This window comes from Pelophylax lessonae (genome assembly GCF_965119305.1).
Source record: "Pelophylax lessonae genome assembly, chromosome: 13".
Classification (NCBI taxonomy): Eukaryota; Metazoa; Chordata; class Amphibia; order Anura; family Ranidae; genus Pelophylax; species Pelophylax lessonae.
Window position 1 is genome coordinate 108,791,705 of NC_138780.1, and position 14,812 is coordinate 108,806,516.

The 14,812-nt window shown below is 42.4% G+C and overlaps 1 protein-coding gene across 1 annotated transcript in view; it reads left to right on the forward strand.

The window, feature by feature from the left end:
* FAM98B (family with sequence similarity 98 member B) overlaps positions 1–13,889 on the forward strand; it is a 33,443-nt gene extending 19,554 nt beyond the window's left edge. The window contains exons 6-8 of the mRNA XM_082242734.1: positions 6,041–6,157; positions 6,348–6,515; positions 13,366–13,889. Coding sequence (XP_082098860.1) covers positions 6,041–6,157; positions 6,348–6,515; positions 13,366–13,650 — 570 coding nt within the window. The 3' untranslated portion in view covers positions 13,651–13,889. The remainder of the gene's footprint in view (positions 1–6,040; positions 6,158–6,347; positions 6,516–13,365) is intronic.
* The last annotated feature ends 923 nt before the right edge of the window (positions 13,890–14,812 follow it).

Consider the following 14,812-nt stretch of genomic DNA (forward strand, 5'->3'; position numbering starts at 1 on the left):
CCGGTGTTAGCCTTGCTCAGGCAGAGGGGGGTCGCAATACAGGGGTACCTGGATGATCTCCTTCTGCGAGCAGAGTCTTTGTCTTAACAGACTATCTGGACATCACTGTGCGAACTCTGCAAGAGTTCAGCTGGACACTAAATTTTTAGAAATCAGCTCTGACTCTGTCCAACTACCTGGGCCTGACTTTGGATTCAGCCTCAGCCAGGGTATTTCTTCCCGAGGCAAAACTGCTGATGTTTCAGCAAGTGATTCGGTTCCTGTTGTTCAACCATCGTTCGTCTCTCAGGACTTGCATGCAGGTTCTGGGCTTGATGGTCTCCACCTTCGAGGCGGTTCAGTTTGCTCAGTTCCATACCAGGCATCTGCAAAAACAGATTCTTGCCAAATGGGACAAGACTCCTCAATCTATGGACAATCTGATCCTGTTGAGCTGGGATGTCAGGGCAGATTCAGTTTAGGGGGTTTGGACTCGGGAGGAGTCAAGTCTGCCGATCAATATCCTGGAGATTCGGGCCATCAGGCTTTGCTAGTCCCTGTGGATGGATTGTCTGCAGAGGTGCCCGGTAAGGATTCAATTGGACAATCCCAAGGCTGTGGTATATGTCAATTATTAGGAGGCACCAAAAGTGCCCTAGACAATATGTTCCAGCCCTCTACTGTGCACATTCCAGGGGTGGAAAATTGGCAGGCCGACTACCTAATCCATCAGGCGTTGAACCCGGGCGATTGGTCCCTTCACCCGGAAGTGTTTCAACAACTGTCTCTCCGGTAGGGGACTCCTGATGTGGACCTGTTTGGCCTCTCGTCTCAACCGGAAGGTTCAGAGGTTTGTTGCAAGATCTTGGGATCCTTTGGCCGACACCGCTGACGCTCTGGTGGCCCCTTGGGGTCAGTATCGTCTGATTTACAAAAAGAGAAAATTCCACGCTAGGATATAGAGATATGAATATGTATATATGATAAAAAGGAAAGAAAAATGGCTGCAGCCTACCTCCTATCTATAATCCAAGTAGGAAATATAGTGAAGTATAAAGATATGGGAGAGTAGAATGGCGCTGCCAAAAAGTGCTTAATAGATGAATAAGTAAAGTAAGTAGAGGGAATCGTGTCCAAGAGTGTCACTATACGATCACAATGCAATAAATAGGGGAAAATGCTAAATATTTTAAGCAATAAATCATATGTACATAAAGTGCTGGTGAGTGACTCAATATTGAACAGGAATAAAACAACAATGTATTAAAATACTGCAGTAATAAATATGACAATAGGATAAGTAAGGGGAATGGGATCCGAGAATGTGTCACTAAGGTTACAATGCAACAAATTGGGAGTAAGGGAAAAATTCCTAAAGCAGTAAATAACATATATAAAGTGCTGATGGTAGAAAGTGCTTCAATAGTGAGCAGTAATAAAATGTCAATGTGTTAGAGTATAATAAAAAAAAAATGCTGAAGTGATAAATATGACAAAGTGCAGATATCAAAGAGATCAATATAAGGTGACTAAGTGCTGATAAGTCAAATTTATGATATATAAACCGACAAAGATGTGTGAAATAACATAACTCAAAGGTCCGAATCGCACATAAAGTGACTTAGTGAAAAAAGTGTTAAGTCAACGAAATAAGTATACAATGCAGTGGTATAAGTAAATGTCTAAATCACATATAAAGTGACTAAGTGCTAAAACGAAAATTCAGCGCGACTCTCGATGGAATCGCACAAACAAAACTGTTCAAACATCCGAGTCGCATGTGAAAGTGATCCAGTGCTGAGGAGTTCAATGTGATTCCAAAAAAAGCATATGAAGGTGACTGTGGTGCTTTAAACTGATCCTTCGGCTCTCCAAGTGTGGCCGGTGTGATGGGTCAACCGTGCACTCCCAGGACCGCACTTACCAGAAGTCCTAACCCCTACAGGGGTAACACCCCTGTAATCCAGGCCAGATATGGTTTTTAATGGACTGCAGTCCCCTATCTCATGGCTCCTTAAGGTAGCGTGGCCAATAAATTCAGGGGTGCTACGGGCTTATTTACTCATAACCAGACTGGTGTTTATCTTCTTCAGTTATAACTGCGTCTTGAGTACATATCATAGAGAGCTACTGATCTGAAGTTTGTATGTAAATATATATTAGTATTTGACTTTTTAATTAATATTATGAATTTTTTGTCAGTCATTATTGGCACCTAAAGAAATAAAAAAAAAAAAAAAAGTATCCCTTTAACCATTTGCCCACCAGCCGCCGCAGTTATAGGGCGGAAGGTCGACCGGTTCCCACGGATCACCATACCTGTACGGCGGTCCGCGGGAGCAATCCTGGGGGTGCGCATGTGTGCCCACAGGGCTGGAGGCTGAGATTGCCGCCGGGAACCTGCAATCGCTCCCTGTGAAGAGACAACAGCGCTCTGCTGTTGTAAACAGAGCAGACTGTTCTCTCAGGAATCAATGCAGAGCTCCTGTGTTCCTCCTATTTAGGAACACAGGTCATGTATTGATTTCACAAGCCCATCCCCCCACAGTTGGAAAACACCCCCTAGGCTCACAATTAACCCTTTGACCGCCCCTGAGTTAACCCCTTCCCTGCCAGTGTCATTACAGTAAACCCCCCTCCATTGCGGGGGTTACGTTCCGGACCCAGCCGCGAAAAGTGAAATTCCGCGAAATAGAAAAACCCTATTAAAATGCATTGTAGGCATGTTTTTTTTACTGTCACTGTACGTGTAGAAGCATTTTAAGGTCTTTAAACACACTTTTAAAACAATAGAAACTTATTTAAACACATAAAAGATACTTAGAGACAGAGCAAGAGCTATGAAAAACACAAAAATCTTTCATTTTTAATGATTTATATAGTAAAATAACATTACAAAAAAAACCGCGAATTACCGGGACCGCAAAAACTGAACCGCGATGTAGCAGGGGATTACTGTATTACAGTAACAGTGCATATTTTTAGCACTGATTACTGTAGTGTCACTGGTCCCCCTAAAAGTGTCAAATGTCAGGTAGGTGTCCGATTTGTCCACAGCAATGTCCCAGTCCAGCTAAAAATCGCTGATCGCCGCCATTACTAGTAAAAAAAAATAAAAATAAAAATGGCATAAATCTTTTCCCTAGTTTGTAGACATAACATTTGTGCAAACCAATCAAAATACTTTTATTGGGATTTTAGCTGAATATAAATTGGCCTAAAATAATGAAGAAAATGCGATTTTAAATTTTTTTTTTGAGGGGGGGGGGGGTGTTCTATAGCATAGTTTTTTTTTTTTTCAGAATTGTCCCTCGGTTTTTGTTTTTAGCGCAAAAAATAAAAATCGCACAGTGATCAAATATCACAAAAAAGCTCCATTTGTGGGGAAAAAGATGACATCAATTTTATTTGGGTAAAGCATCGCACGACCGCACAATTGTCCATTAAATAACTCAGTGCAGAACCGCAAAAAATGGCCTGGTCATTAAGGGGGGAAATCTTCCGGTCCAGAAGTTGTTAAATTCTATGTGTGTCTATGTCTTCACACTGGCCCGTTGTGGTGTTAAATCTTGCTTGGTGAATTTCTGGTCAGTTAAGAAAACCGCACCAAAAACGCACCTACCCGTTGAAATGCATTGAAAACCCAGCAAGAACACCTCAATAACAAACCCAAAATTGCTGCAAAATCGCATGCGTTTTCAGCATCGTTATCGGCACCTTTTGTCTCTTATTGGCAAAATGCAGATAATCCCATTTTCAGAAGATATCTTTCAGCGGCCAAAATGTTGGTGCTTCTCTAGCCTGTGGTAGTTAGTCTCTCAGTGCTGCCTTGTGGAAAGAAGAAAAGAGGTCATGTGATCTTCTATACCCAGAAGTAATGGGCATTTCACTTTCCTCCTTTGGGTGAATGGATGGCAAGTAGAACCACAGCCACTGCTTTGATTTTTCTTTTTTTGTTTTTTGTTGGGGTTTCCCTTTTTGCCTCCTCATTACTCCAGTTTACAGCTCAGGTATGAAGATTACTGTCAGAGAGTTGAACTCCCCGTCTTATCAGTGAAGTTCCAATGTTGTTATGACAGCCACCTACTCTCTATCATTAACTCCTGGGCTCCTGATAAATTGCTGTCATGCTGATAGTGCATCTCTGCTGATTACACAGGGAAAGCTGTGCTCTCCCAGTGTAATCTGCAAGACTGAGATTTCAATGTGAGAAGCCGGTCCATTTGTTGAATGAAAGTTGATATTGTAGCCTTTATACATAAGTTACTGTAGTGTTAAGTATGAAAAAATAGCCCCTCGTCACCCAAATTTAGCCCTTTTTTTTTTTTCTTTCTCTTATGCATACACTGGTTAACCTCAAAGCGGAGTTCCACCCTAAAATACATTTTTTTAACTAAAAATACCCCTAGGACAGTCAGGACTAGTGCATTTAACCACTTAAGCCCCGGAAGATTTTACCCCCTTCCTGACCAGGGCCTATTTTGCGATTCGGCACTGCGTGACTTTAACGGACAATTGCGCGGTCGTGCGACATTGTACCCAAATTAAATTGATGTCCTTTTTTTCCCACAAACAGAGCTTTCTTTTGGTGGTATTTGATCACCTGTGCGATTTTTTGATCATGCGCTAAAAAAACAAAAAAAGAGCGTCAATTTTGCAAAAATAACAATATTTTTCACATTTCTTTATATGAAATTCCCCAATAAAAAAAAAAGTGAAAATCAAAATTTTTTTAACATTTTGGGCCAATTTGTTTTATGCTACATATGTTTGGTAAAAAAAATCGCAAAAAGCGTATTTTGATTGGTTTGCACAAATGTTATCGCGTTTACTAACAAAGTGAAAGATTTTTGTCATTTTTGTTGTTTGTTTTTTTTTTTTTTAACGCGTAATGGAGGCGATCTGCGATTTTTTTTTTTTTTTTTTTTTTTTTTTGCGGGACTGCGACATTGCGGAGGACAGATCGGAACCTTGACTGACATTTTTGACACTTTTGGGGTTACCAGTGACATTTCTACAGTAATCAGTGCTATACATATGCACTGTTACTGTAAAATTACACTGGCAGTGAAAGGGTTAACTTTTTTTGAGAGGGAGGGGTTATGTGTGTCCCTAGGGGCGTGATTCTAACTGTGATTGGCTGTGGCTTGAGGTGTAGGAACAGTGATCAACGGTCCTACATAGTAGAACCGTATGATTACTCTTCCTACACAGGGGAGAATGACAGGCGGCTTGTTTACATCAGCCGCCTGCCTTCTCCCTCTGCACAGACGATCGCCGAGTGACCGGCGGACATCAGGTCCCTAGACCCTCACAGGCTAGGGACCTAGTACTACGTCGCTCTGCCTGTGAGGGGCTGACTGCCGACGTAAATAGTCGTGCGGCGGTCGACAAGTGGTTAAGCAACGATAGCCTCTGAACTGTCCCCTGTTTAGCTTACCTGTAAGAAGAAAAACTTACCTTGAAAATTTCTTGTCCAGCACTGCCATCTGCGTTGTGGGCAGCTGAAGCCGTATTGTCCCTCTTTGTGTCCTCTTCCGTGATGTCTGAGTCCCAGAATGCCATGCTCGTCACTTCCGGGGCAGGCGCGTCATCCCGCAGCTGGTTCTGCGCATGCCCAGAAGCTGTTCTAGTTGATTCAGCAGGGAATGACGCGCCTGAACCGGAAGTGACACCGGTGCAGGCGCATTGACTCCTGGGATTGATGACGCTCATCTCCCAGGATGCAATGCAATGGAGGAAGTGACGTCGGGGGCCGCGGATGCAGAGGGAGGAAGTGGAAGGTAGGTAAGTTAATGTTCAGAAAAAATAAGGTAAGTGAAACAAAAAAAAAAAAAACGATCCAATTCTTTTTCAGGTTGTTTTAAGCTAATGGAAGGTGCAAAGTTGTAAAATAGGGTGGAACTCCATACAACCAATAATGATACCAGGCTCTTTACTTTTGAAGCAGTAATCCCTTAAAATCCCCATCTATGCTGCTTTGTGAGCAAGCATGAATATTTATAATATGTACAGCGGAAAGATTATATATACATATTTAACTTTTCTTCTAATTCTTTAGGAACGCCTAGAGAAGATAAATGAAGCTCTCTGTAAAGAGTATGAGTGTCGGCGACGAATGTTAATTAAACGTCTTGATGTCACTGTTCAGTCATTTGGCTGGTCAGAGAGGGCCAAGGTGGGTGCATTTCTGTACAATACACGAGTTATCTGCCAGATGTCACACTTTCCCTCTTCATAGACAATGCATTGTTATCAAATGTTACATTGCAAGATACTGTGTGAACGTTTACTAATGATATGATAGCAATAATATAAATACATTTGTTTTTAATGGTTAGTAAAAAATATATATTTTTTTCCATTAGGAAAAAACAGATGAGATTGCACGTGCTTATCAGCCAGTGCGATACTCGCTGTGCTCAAAATCGAACATTACGTTATCGCACCTCTTGGCTGCTAGGGAGGATCTCTCCAGAATAGTGCGCACTAGCAGTGGTTTATCAAGGGAGAAGACTATGTGTTCCGTGAACAAGGTACATTGCTATATAAACATTCTGTATTTTTGTTTCTTTGTGAGGTTGTTGGTATTCTGTTTTAAGTTTTGAAATTTTTTACATAATTACATCACTGAGAATGCAGGACTTGAGAAACACCTAAATGCAGTCTGAGGTAGAGTCAAGAGCCAACAAAAATGTTTTATATCAAACATACAGTGCCTTGCAAAAGTATCAAAAGTATTTACCCCCCACCCCCCCCCCCCTTGACTTTTTACCTATTTTGTTACATTACAGCCAATGTTTTGTTAATCTGAATTTTATGTGATCAGAACACAATAGCCTAAGTTGGTGAAGTGAAATGAGAAAAATAATTACATAAAACTTTTTTCTTAGAAATAGAAAACAGAAAATTGGCATGTGTGTATGTATTCACCCCCTTTGTTATGAACCCCAAAAAAGCTCTGGTGCAACCAATTACCTTCAGAAGTCACATAATTAGTGAAATGAAGTGCACCTGTGTGCAATCTAAGTGTCACATGATCCGTCATTGCATATAAACACCTTTTTTGAAAGGCCCCAGAGGCTGCAACAGCTGAGCAAGAGGCACCACTAACCAAACACTGCCATGAAGACCAAAGAACTCTCCAAATAAGTAAGGGACAAAGTTTTTGAGAAGTACAAGTCAGGGTTAGGTTATAAAAAAAAAAAAAAAAATCCAAATCTTTGATGATCCCCTTCAGCACCATCAAATCTATGAAAAAAAGGGAGGTGTGGTGACTGTTGTCACTCACGTGATCGCACCTAGGACCAGAAGGTGTCAAAAAATATATAAATTGATAAACAATTTTATGTTCAAATAAATTGAGCTGCTAGTCAAAAAACAACAATGTGTTTGTGAACGTGAAAAAACAGAAAAAGACAGCGCTCAATATAATCTGTGCAATATGTATCTCTGTGCAATTCAATATATAAGACCATACACAGTACTAATAAATTATAAATTATGGGTTGCCCCAAGTGATAAATGAAATAACTGTGCAAGATATATTCTGAGCAATATATATCTCTTTGCAATTCAGTAATATAGGACCATCCACAGTACTAATAAATTATGGGTTGCCCCAAGTAATAAATATATATAAAGTGACTGTGCAAAAAATTATGTACAAATACAAAAAAATAGTCCTTAACCACTTAAGCCCCGGAAGATTTTACCCCCTTCTTGACCAGGGGGTATGTTGCGATTCGGCACTGCGTGACTTTAACGGACAATTGCGCGGTCGTGCGACGCTGTACCTAAACGAATTTGGCGTCCTTTTTTTCCCACAAACAGAGCTTTCTTTTGGCGGTATTTGATCACCTGTGCGATTTTTTGATCACGCGCTATAAACAAAAAAAGAGCGTAAATTTTGCAAAAATAGCAATATTTTTCCCTTTTTTTTTATATGAAATTCCCCCAAAAATAAATGTAAAAATCAAAATTTTTTAATATTTTCGCCCAATTTGTTTTATGCTACCTATGTTTGGTAAAAAAAATCGCAAAAAGCGTATTTTGATTGGTTTGCGCAAAAGTTATTGCGTTTACTAACAAAGGGAAAGATTTTTGTCATTTTTGTTGTTTTTTTTTTTAACGCGTAATGGCGGCGATCTGCGATTTTTTTTTTTGCGGTACTGCGACAATGCGGCGGACAGATCGGACCCTTGACTGACATTTTTGACACTTTTGGGGTTACCAGTGACATTTCTACAGTAATCAGTGCTATATATATGCACTGTTACTGTAAAAATACACTGGTAGTGAAGGGGTTAACTTTATTTGAGAGGGAGGGGCTGTGTGTGTCCCTAGGGGCGTGCTTCTAACTGTGATTGGCTGGGGCTTCAACTGTATGCAGAGTGATCAATGGATCTACATAGTAGATCCATGTGATCAGCTCTCATACAGAGAGGAGAATGACAGGCAGCTTGTTTACACAAGCTGCCTGACTTTCTCCCTCTCCCCCGCCGATCGCAGAGTGGCCGGCGGCGATCGGGTCCGCCGGTCACGCGCGCGGGGGGGTCCGTGACCACGCGGGAGCGCGCCTCCGGCGGCGCGCGCTCGCTCCCTAAACCCTCACAGGCGAGCGACGTAGACCTACGTCACTTTGCCTGTGAGGGGCTGACCGCCCACGTAGATAGTCGTGCGGCGGTCGGCAAGTGGTTAAGCTTGAAAGTGCAGATTGTGCAGCAAACAAATCAAGGTGATCGCAGTGCTAAGTGTTCAAAAAAGAAATTGCATCCTCCATATAGGTAAGGGAAAAAGGAAGGAAGGAATCCACCACCAGATACCGCACTCACTTACCAGGTGACCCCTTGGGGGTCTCACAAAGGTAAGTGGTAACTTTCAGGAGGGTCCCGGTATTCAAAACGGACTCTCGTCTCCCCGCTCTCTATAACTTCCGTATATCCACTAGGTGAGGGGGGTCGGTGTAGGTTCCACTGGGTACTTCACTCGGGCAATATTCAGTCAAGCCATAAAGAAATAGAGGAGCTTCATGGTGTAGTATGTATATGCCAAATTTAATGAAAAATGTAGCCACTTACATTTGGGTTAACACGGAACAGCATTCAATAGCGTCGCAGCCGGTTTGCCTTCCGCCTGCGTTCCAAGGAACCGGAAGTGACGTAGGGCGTAGCACGGGGACCATCAAATCTATCATAACCAAATGGAAGGAACATGGCACAACAAGCAAACCTGCCAAGGGACGGCTGCCAAAACTCACAGACCGGGCAAGGAAGGCATTAATCAGAGAGGCAGCACAGAGACCTAAAGTAATCCTGGCAGAGCTGCAGAGTTCCACAGCAGAGACTGGAGTATCTGTACATAGGATGACAATAAGCCGTACGCTCCATAGAGTTGGGCTTTATGGCAGAGAGGCCAGAAGAAACCCATTACTTTCAGCAAAAGACAAAATGGCACGTTTTGAGTTTGCGAAAAAGGCATGTGGGAGACTCCCAAAATGTATGGAGGAAGGTACTCTGGTCTGATGAGACTAAAATTTAACTTTTCGGCCATCAAAGAAAACGCTATGTCTGTCGCAAACCCAACACCTCACATCACCCGAAGAACACCATCCCCACAGTGAAACATGGTGGTGGCAGCAACATGCTGTGGGGATTTTTTTCAGCAGCCGGACTGGGAAACTGGTCAGAGTTGAGGGAAAGATGGATGGTGCTAAATAAAGGGATATTCTTGAGCAAAACCTGTCCCACTCTGTGCGTGATTTGGGGCTAGGACGGAGGTTCACCTTCTTCCAGCAGGACAATGACCCCAAACACACTGCTAAAGCAACACTTGAGTGGTTTAAGGGGAAACATGTAAATGTGTTGGAATGGCCTAGTCAAAGCCCAGACCTCAATCCAATAGAAAATCTGTGGTCAGACTTAAAGATTGCTGTTCACAAGCGCAAACCATCCAACTTGAAGGAGCTGGAGCAGTTTTGCCAGGAGGAATGTGCAAAAATCCCAGTGGTAAGATGTGGCAAGCTCATAGAGACTTATCCAAAGCGACTTGGAGCTGTGATTGATGCAAAAGGTGGCTCTACAAATTATTGAATGATTGAATAGTTATCAGGGTTCGTACGTTCATGAAAAATCTGGGAAAGTCATGGAATTTTAAAATGGCAATTTCCAGGCCTGGAAAAGTTTTGGAAAATAATTTAACCCACAACGTTTTGGAAAAGTCATGGAAATTTGTTTCACAATCACTGTATATTCGAATATGCATAAAAGCGAGAAAGGCGCCACTCAGTGTAGCAGATGTAAATAATTTTACTGACACAAAGCGTCTATCTTCATAGCTTGGCGTCCTTCTGGGTCTGCGGTATTTCTGTCCCTGAGGCTGGCCAGCAGCCGGGAGATGACACTAGGGGAGAACAAATCGGGGTACTCAGTCAGATCGAGGCATCGGTAAATCGCATACCTCACTGGAGGGCCGCACGAACGTGACGACGAGCGCATGGGGGGGCGGTACGCGAACCGCTCCTTCTTCAGACCCCGACTCATGCAGTGCTTTTTTGATGGGAAGATGGGTGGAGCCAAATACAGGACCATTCTGGAAGAAAACCCGATGGAGTCTGCAAAAGACCTGAGACTGGGATGGAGATTTGTCTTCCAACAAGACAATGATCCAAAACATAAAGCAAAATCTACAATGGAATGGTTCACAAATAAACATATCCAGGTGTTAGAATGGCCAAGTCAAAGTCCAGACCTGAATCCAATCGAGAATCTGTAGAAAGAACTGAAAACTGCTGTTCACAAACGCTCTCCATCCAACCTCACTGAGCTCGAGCTTTTTTGCAAGGCGGAATGGGCAAAAATTTCAGTCTCTCGATTGTGCAAAACTGATAGAGACATACCCCAAGCGACTTACAGCTGTAATCGCAGCAAAAGGTGGCGCTACAAAGTATTAACTTAACCACTTAAGCCCCGGAAGATTTTACCCCCTTTCTGACCAGGGGGTATTTTGCGATTTGGCACTGCATGACTTTAACAGACAATTGCGCGGTCGTGCGACGCTGTACCTAAATTAATTTTACGTCCTTTTTTTCCCACAAACAGAGCTTTCTTTTGGTGGTATTTGATCACCTGTGTGATTTTTTTTTTTTTTTTTTTTTTTGATCATGCTGTAATAAAAAAAAAACAGCGACAATTTTGCAAAAATAACTATTTTTCACATTTTTTTTAATATGAAATTCCCCAAAAAAAATGTAAAAATCAAAAATTTTTTACATTTTTGGCCAATTTCTGCCAATTTTTCTGCTACCTATGTTTGGTAAAAAAAAAAAATCACAATAAGCGTATTTTGATTAGTTTGCGCAAAAGTTATTGTGTTTTACTAACTAAGGGAAAGGTTTTTGTAATTTTTGTTGCTTTTTTTTAACGAGTAATGGCGGCGATCTACGATTTTTTTTTTTTTTTTTTCTTGTTTTTTTTTTTTTTTTTGTTTTTTTGTTTTTGCGGGACTGCGACATTGCGGCGGACAGATCAGACCCTTGACTGACATTTTTGACACTTTTGGGGGTACCAGTGACATTACTACAGTAATCAGTGCTATACATATGCACTGTTACTGTAAAAATGACACTGGCAGGGAAGGGGTTAACTTTATTGGAGAGGGAGGGGTTAAGTGTGTCCCTAGGGGCGTGTTTCTAACTGCAGGGATGTGGCTGTGTGTGTAACAGCACAGATCAACGGTCCTACATAGCAGAACCGTTAGATCAGTGCTTTTACACAGGGAAGAATGACAGGCGGCTTTGTTTACACTAGCCACCTGCCCTTCTCCCTTCACAGCGGACGATCGCGAGTGACCCGATGTCCGCCGGTCACATGCACGGAGGTGTCCGTGAACGAGCAGAGGCAGGCGCGCCTCCGGGCGGTGGGCGCCCGCCCGCTATTGGCTCCCAGGCTAGTGATGTACCGGTACGTCACTTTGCCTGGCCGGGGTTGACCGCCGCAGTATATGTACTTGCGGCGGTCGGCAACCGGTTAAGGGGGCTGAATAATTTTGTGCGGCCAATTTTTCAGTTTATTTGTAAACAAAGTTTGAAATATCCTATAAATTTCGTTCCACTTCATGATTGTGTCCCACTTGTTGATTCTTCACAAAAAATTACAGTTTTATATCTTTATGTTTGAAGCCTGAAATGTGGCAAAAGGTTGCAAAGTTCAAGGGGGCCGAATACTTTCGCAAGGCACTGTACATCCAAACGAAGGAAGACAACATTAAGTGAGAGGAAATGTACCCCTAGGATGGGAAATTCACTCCTGTAGAAGTTATCGTTGGAAGAAGGTGTCTCCAATGAAGCTTTATCACCAATCCTAATTTCCACAAGCCAAAATTTTCAAAATACAATTGTCAAAGGGACAGAAAGTGAGGTGAAATCTTCTGAACTGGGGCACAGACAGCAAAACAAATGTTACAGGGTTTTTAACCCTTCCCTGTGCGCTTACTAAAATAAGTTTGCCTGGAGGTACACTTAAAAATGTACCTTTCCCAACTAGCATACAAATTCAACTTAAAGCATAGTTCCACCCAAAAGTGGATCTTCCGCTCTTTTGTTTCCTCTCCCCATCCGGTGCCACATTTGGCACCTTTCAGGGTGGGAACGGGTACCTGTTTTTGACAGGTACCCATCCCCACTTCCGGGATACGGCGCCGCAGCGCGGTCCCTCGGAAGTTCGGCCCCCTCCTCTGCCACCAAGCCAATAGGAATGCGCAGCGCGCTTCGCGCATGTGCAATAGGGACCCGCCCGTGAAGCTGCAAGGCTTCACTGCCGGGTTCCCTTACCGGCAATGGCGGCAGCAGCACCCGACAGCTGATGGAAACATTGGCTGCAGCGCCGACATCGCTGGACTCCAGGTAAGTGTCCTAATATTAAAAGTCAGCAGCTACAGTATGTGTAGCTGCTGACTTTTTTTAATTTTTGGAGGGGAAGGCGGAACTCCGCTTTAAGAACAAACGTAAAGAACCGATCTTGTTGTTAACCCGAAGACTGCCTATACGTTTAAGGAAAGGGGTGTTCTATTTGAAACTGTGTTCTTTGTATTGCATTTTATCAGTATTTTAAAATAGGAAAAGGTATTTAGCAATATAATACTATCGGTTTACCTGAACGGCATCTTGGGAGTTTTTTCTGTGCATCTCAAGGTTTGAAAATTGGCTTTGTTTCAATCATTAGTGAGATTATACATAAGGGGTAAAGTAATGCAAATGTGTTTATTTTTCATCCATCAAAAAAAATACAGCAGTTAAAATTATGATTTTTACCTGACTTTTTAAGGTTTACTGTGGTGAATTGGTCATATTATCTTGCTTTTATTTTCTTTTTTATTCACCTATTACAGGTTCTAATGGGAAGGGTGCCTGATCGAGGAGGAAGACCCTCAGAGATTGAACGCCCACCTCCAGAAATGCCACCCTGGCAGAAAAGACAAGATGATGGAGGAAGGGGAGGTTGGAGGGGAGGAGGTCGAGGAGGATGGCGAGGAGGAGGAGGTGGTGGTGGTGGTGGTGGTAGTGGTGGATTTGGAAGAGGAGGTCCCAGAGGTGGAAGAGGAGGTGGCGGAGGATACCAGGGCAGGGGAGGATACAGTGATTATGGAGGAAGGGGAAATTATAGGAGGTTCTGAATGCACAGCGGTCTAGACTGTGTTGCCAAAAGTTTACATTTCATGAATTGATTCTGGATCTGTAAAGGTATTAATGACCTCTCTGGTACAGACGGTATTCCTTCTCAATAAACCAGAAATTAATTTTTTTACATTTGATATAGAACAGCAGTAACACAAAATTTCACCTTGGGAGCATGGGGGTGGAGTCAAATGTGCGTTCTGCTGAACTTATCCTCCGTCTTGATCACATATAGTGATTGAATCGTTATTGGTGATCTATGCACAGTCCTGCAATAATTTTATTTTTACATGGTTTGACACAATGAATTACTGTTTTTGTGCAGCATGTACACTGCACTCTATGAATATTAGACAATGTTAAGGACATAAATAGTTTCTCTTTCTTGTGCTGCCACCTACAGAGGATATGAAAACTGGCAACAAAAAAAAAACAAAAATCAGCCTGGCTTAACCCTTCCCACCCCCAGCATGTTTCAGTTTTAGCCAGTGTACTAGGGAGGTAGGCTTTTTCTCTCTTTGAAGAATAGTTGAACCCTTTTTAATAGCAATTTTTCTTTTTTTTTTTGTCTCCTAATTAAAGACTTCATCGTGAGCTTGTCTTAGTTCAGCCCATCCAGATTGGTGTATCTTCAATAATACACCAATAGCTTTGGAGACTATACTAAGACCCTGCTGCCTTGGGCGATCGCAGGGCTTGCCTGGAATGTGATCTTAGGGCACTGAACTCTGCACTGTGGTGCTTTCCAGACCTCTGTGTATGGTCAGTTAGCCACAGAATGCTTTCCAGGTTCAGAGCCATGGTGCCTCTAGTGTGACCCAGCCTCTGAAGACTCATTTTATGAGTAGGCCATGTGGGCTGAGCACCTGGAGCTACTTAATTTATTAAAACGACTGAGCAGCATTATTTCCAATGCTGAGACAAAAACAAACCAATATAACCCACTACAATTCCCAGTTTTCACCAATATATGTCAGGAACATTAAAACAGCTCAGGGGAATTTTGATGTTTGTGCTACAAGGATCCGGCAGCTTACAGTGTAGATCTGAGAAGATCCAGAAAGGTCAGAAGATATAAAAATAGCAGTGCAGAATCCCCATTAACATGGTAAAAATCCTTTTATTACAACAAAAAACATAGCACATCTACTTTTAAAACTC